Source organism: Cibotium barometz, chromosome 34 (genome assembly GCF_041138505.1).
Source record: "Cibotium barometz isolate CiBa-2024 chromosome 34, ASM4113850v1, whole genome shotgun sequence".
In the NCBI taxonomy this organism is placed as follows: domain Eukaryota; kingdom Viridiplantae; phylum Streptophyta; class Polypodiopsida; order Cyatheales; family Cibotiaceae; genus Cibotium; species Cibotium barometz.
This window is the reverse complement of record NC_141079.1, coordinates 45,382,801-45,387,885: the sequence shown is the minus strand read 5'-3', so window position 1 is coordinate 45,387,885 and position 5,085 is coordinate 45,382,801. Positions and strand designations below refer to the sequence as shown.

The 5,085-nt window shown below is 36.0% G+C and overlaps 1 protein-coding gene across 1 annotated transcript; it reads left to right on the top strand.

Moving 5' to 3' along the window:
* The first annotated feature begins 3,468 nt into the window (after positions 1–3,468).
* On the top strand, positions 3,469–4,540 carry LOC147619086 (uncharacterized). Its single transcript, XM_086774541.1, has one exon. It carries the CDS (start codon positions 3,778–3,780, stop codon positions 3,958–3,960), a length of 183 nt encoding a protein of 60 aa, XP_086630667.1. The 5' UTR covers positions 3,469–3,777; the 3' UTR covers positions 3,961–4,540.
* The last annotated feature ends 545 nt before the right edge of the window (positions 4,541–5,085 follow it).

Below are 5,085 nucleotides of genomic sequence, written 5' to 3'. Positions count from 1 at the left end.
CTACATAAGTGCAAGGTCTCCCTCATTGATTTCCTTATCCTTGATATTATTATCTAATCTGAGCTATCTTTAAAACATCTAGCCTCCTACACCACCTTCTCATGTGAATATGGATGCATGGGCTGCTCAACCATGGCAACTCCTCCATAATCAGGGTTATACAAACATGACCTAGTCAATGCGTGGATAGTATAATACGAGGGTGGAGCATTGATATCGAACAAACCTCAAATCCCAGATGTCTAAAAACTTGGGTTATATTAATAGCTTGGCATCCCTATCTGGTGACATCAAAGGCCTTATCTCTTAATAATCATAATAGTCCTAAATTAGTGTGTACTAAACTTGGACCCTAATGTATCTACAAAAAATTACACTAGAAGAGCCTTAGTCACATTATTATTTAAGGCTTTCACAAAAAACTAATGAGGCATCATCACACAATTTAAGAGCCAATTTCTCATCGTTTTGATGACCTTATCTCTTATCCTTGATGACCTCATCAAAATATTCTAAGAGTGAGTGTGTTATAATAGGAAATAATGGAGGAGCTAGAGGATAGAGGATAGCCTTGCCTCACATTTCTTCTCAACTTAAAAGAACACACAACCGGACTATTCAACATAAATCTAGACATAGCTCCCATAGCCAACACATAAATGAGATTGTTTTATCATAGACATTCTTTGAATCACTCAATGACCATGAAAATCTACATTTTGATCCATGATGGGCAAGGCGTTAGTGGGGATAAAACCATAGGTTTTTTATAAGTCTGTAATGAAACAATCTATGCAATAATGTGTAATGATTCATGGATCATTGATAGTCGAGTTTCAAGACACATAACTAGTTATAAGAATGAGGAAGGTGGCATTGTGGAGAGAACTAGAAATGATACCACATGCAAAATCAGACGTACAAGTATAATTTCTCTCATGTCTAAAGAGGGTTTTTGTTAAAAGTTTATAAAATGTTGTTTAGATACTAGATATAGAGAGGAAATTCCCCTTTTTTGGTCATTAGATATGTTGACTTATAGGCTCATTTTGATCAAAATGGAGCTAGCATTTCAGATAGTGATAGATAGAGCCATCAACACATAATTTAATATCTAATTTCTCATCATTTTGATGACCTTATCTCCTTATCCTTGACGATCACATCAAAATATTCTAAGAGTGAATGTGTTATAAAAGAAAACAATAGAGAAGCTAGAGGATATCCTTGCCTCACATTTCTTCTTAACTCAAAAGAACCTAGAACTAGACGATTCAACATAAATCCAGACATAGCTCCCATAGCTAGCCTATAAATGAGATTGTTTTATCGTAGACATTCTCTAAATCACTCAATGACCATGAAAATCTACATTTTGATCCATGATTGGTAGGGAGTTAGTGTGGATAAAATTGTAGGTTTTTGATAATTGTTTGAAGACCTTTGTAGTGAAATAACCTATGTAGTAATGCATGCTGATCCATGGATCATTGATATTTGGGTTTCAAGACACAAACTAGTTGTATGAATGAGGAAAAAGGCATTGACAATGTGGAGAGAACTAGAAATGATGCCAAATGCAAAATCAAAGGTAAAAGTATAATTTCTCCATGTCTAAAGAGGGTTCTTGCTAAATATAAAATGTCTTTAAGTACTAGATATAAAGAGGAAACTCCTCTCTATTTTGGTCATCAATGACCTTGACTTATAGGTCCATTTTAATAAAATTGGGGCTAGCATTTTAGATAGTGATAGATAATTATGAGACAAGGTCATTGTTGCCATAGGCATTTGGTAAACCAACTTCTTGATTTTAAGGGCATTGGCATATATCCTTTCAAAATCACAATGCATGCTAGCATGTAATGTGTTTTAAAGATATATTCTTTAAAAAATAAATCAAAACAGGGTAAGCATTCTAGACATTGATAGACAGTGGTGACATGTATAGGGTCATTTTAGACATTGATAGACAATGGTAATAGGGTCAAAACAACTTTTAATTTTTGAGCGTGGAACATATCCTTCCAAAAACACAAAGCATGCTAGCATGTAATGTGTTTTAAATTATTTTCTCCCTTTTACTTTATATTAGATATTCATAGTGTATCTTTCTTAAAATAAGCATCTAGATTATTATTTAAGGACCTCAAGAAATAAAATTAGAAAAACTAGCTTAAGGTTTTTCTTGCATACTCTAAAAAGCTATTAATGGGAGTTTACGAGGATCTTGAGAAATGAAATTAGAATAACGCCCCCAAAGATTTGACTCTTTTATTATATATCAACTAAAGATCAACTCAATTATTGCATATCTTCTATATAAGGTAAAAGAAAGCCAATAAAAAGATTTCCTTTTCACTCATGGTTGATGTTCAAAATTTTGAGGTAGTAAGGTGATAAATGAGAATGTGATTTGTATTAATGGATGCATCTATTAACCTTAACAAGTGGACCAGGGTGATCTGAACGCTATCTTTTATTCTTCATAAATCAAACATAAATGTTCAATGTAGTTAGGTGTGAACTACAACAAAATTAAAATTTTTTAAGGGATGTTTTGTCAACCTCACACCATAAACATAGTGTTAGAAAGTAACTAGTTATTGCACGTCTCCCTCGAGTTAGGTGTGAACAACAATAAATTCATTTTTTTCAAAAGGATATGACGCATCCATGAAACTCAATCCCAAAGTTGTTACATGTCTCCCTTGAGTTTTGTTACGCAGTTTTGAATTTTGTGTGACATTGTAAATATCTAAATAGTGCATTGATCATTCTTGTTGTCATAACCGTGTGCCATAGAGAAAATAAATTCATAGATGAATTAATCCATTAAAAGAATTAAATGTTAGGCTTACACAATAGATTGAGTTTTGTGCAAGTTGAGATGTGGTCAAGAAAGCATGAAGCCTTGATTCACAAACTAGTGTATGTACCACATGTAAAGTCAAGCATACATGTAGCTTGAAAGCACAAGTGTGTTTCCATTTGATAGAGATGGCAGCTCAATGTTGATTGCATGGAATAAATCAAGTCATTAGCAGACGTGTGGTAAAAGGACAAACCTCAATTTCAACAAAACTCTAAAGTAGTCGTCTCTCGGAAAATGAGAATATAACTATTACAGAGAGAGAGAGAGAGAGAGAGAGAGAGAGAGAGAGAGAGAGAGAGAGAGAGAGAGAGAATATAACTATGCAAAGGTAGTGAATTCCAAGTGTTTTCCCTTTTGTGGGATTTGACAAGAGCAATAAGGTAGTGGGGTGTAGACAAAAAGGTACAAGGAATTACTTGGGGCGGTGCCATTCACCAAGGACGTGCTTTTGATTTGTCATTTTTGGAAGGTGGAATGCCCACTTTCTATATGCAACTTGGGTCCCCTCTTTCTACAATTGCAATGATTAAAAGCAGGATTAGCATGGTTAAAATTAGGATTAGTGTCTTTTGGGAAGGGTTTGCCAAAAGGAGCTTGATAGGGGGTCATTGAACCCACCATCGATGTAGTGTGTGTGTTTGTTGCATGCATCAGATGGAAGGCAGATTCTTGACGACACAAAACCCTCCCCCTCTCTCTCTCTCTCTCTCTCTCTCTCTCTCTCTCTCTCATGGCTTTGTGTGACACATAATTGGATCTATAATGGAGACGTGAAGTGAGGTTAAAGCTTGTGATCTTTTTGTTGACAAGGCGTGCATAGATTCTGTGGTGGGTAGTAACCCTAATAGCTGGGCTTTGCTCCTGATGCCAATTCTCATCTGTATTTGATCTCTCGCACCACCATGGGGCTTGGTCGGTTCCTCAAGGCAAGGTACCAGGAGTTCAAGATGAAGAGGCTCGCTTACAAGAAGGTTGAGCCCACTGAAAGCATGAAGGTGGAGGCGAGCAGCAAGCTCGCACAGAAGATCATTGCAGAGACGCTCAAGGTGGCAGATACACCCTCTGGTGGATCTTTGACTGGTTAATCATCTTGTGTGTATACTTCGTCCACGCACGCACCCGCCCGTCCCACACACACACACCTCTTTCTTAACCCTTCTCCACAGCTTTAATTATGACTACAGAAACCCAGGTCCCTTTTATAGTAACCTTCCCCACTTTGATACCTCTTACCTTATTCTATGAGGTCCCTCTTACTTATGATATGACTAAATGAACCCCAAGGTCCTTTCTAATAAGCTTCCCCCCTTTGATACTACTACTACTCAACCCGCGCATTGCTTTGATACTACTACTACTCAACCCGTGCGTTGCATGTAAAAGACATTAAGAAGCGAAACTATGTAAAAGACATTAAGAAGAGAAACGTAGGAATAGAGGCCGGAATACAAAGGGTTAATCGAAGAGATTTTTCCTCTTATTTTTTAAAAATCCAAGATTTCTCTTTTCTCTCCTATCCTTGTGCCTTGGTTGTCCATGGTTAATATGTAATAGATAAGGTGTATGTTTGGATCAAAGTGGACTCATGGTGCCCAAGGTCCCTTTTTTTAGTAAGCTTCCCTACTTTGATACTATAAGGTGCATGTTTGGATCAAAGTGGACACATGATTCCTATCACTTCGGAGTTTTTGTTCCAAACTTCCATTTAAGTTTGCTTGACTAATTTTGTGTGCTTAACTTCTCAAACTACCACAGGTATATCATGTGATGGCCTTCCCCTTTTGTGCTACCATGGGCCTTTTGATTTGATCTTATGAGCTCATAAGTGAGCTTGTCCCCTAATAAGTGGGTATTGGCAACTTTTACCCTACACATAAACACACTAGTTTTGCAATTACTACACAACCTAAGATGAATTGATGATTTATTATATATCTAGGTTGATTAATAATCAGACTCCATTTACTTTTCACACTTCATTTAAATCGTCTTGAGCTAGATAATACAAAATAATCAAACTTTTTTTAGTGTATTTTAGGGGAGAGATTTATGGACATAATTATATGTTAACATGATCGCTTCTAAGCTTTTTTACCCTTTCATAATTTAAAGATAATACTCATTAATTTTGAAGTAATACTTGATTAAGATCATGCTGATTATTTGTCAAGGCTAAATATTCCCTCTATTTCTTGAATAGTCTAGTAGAA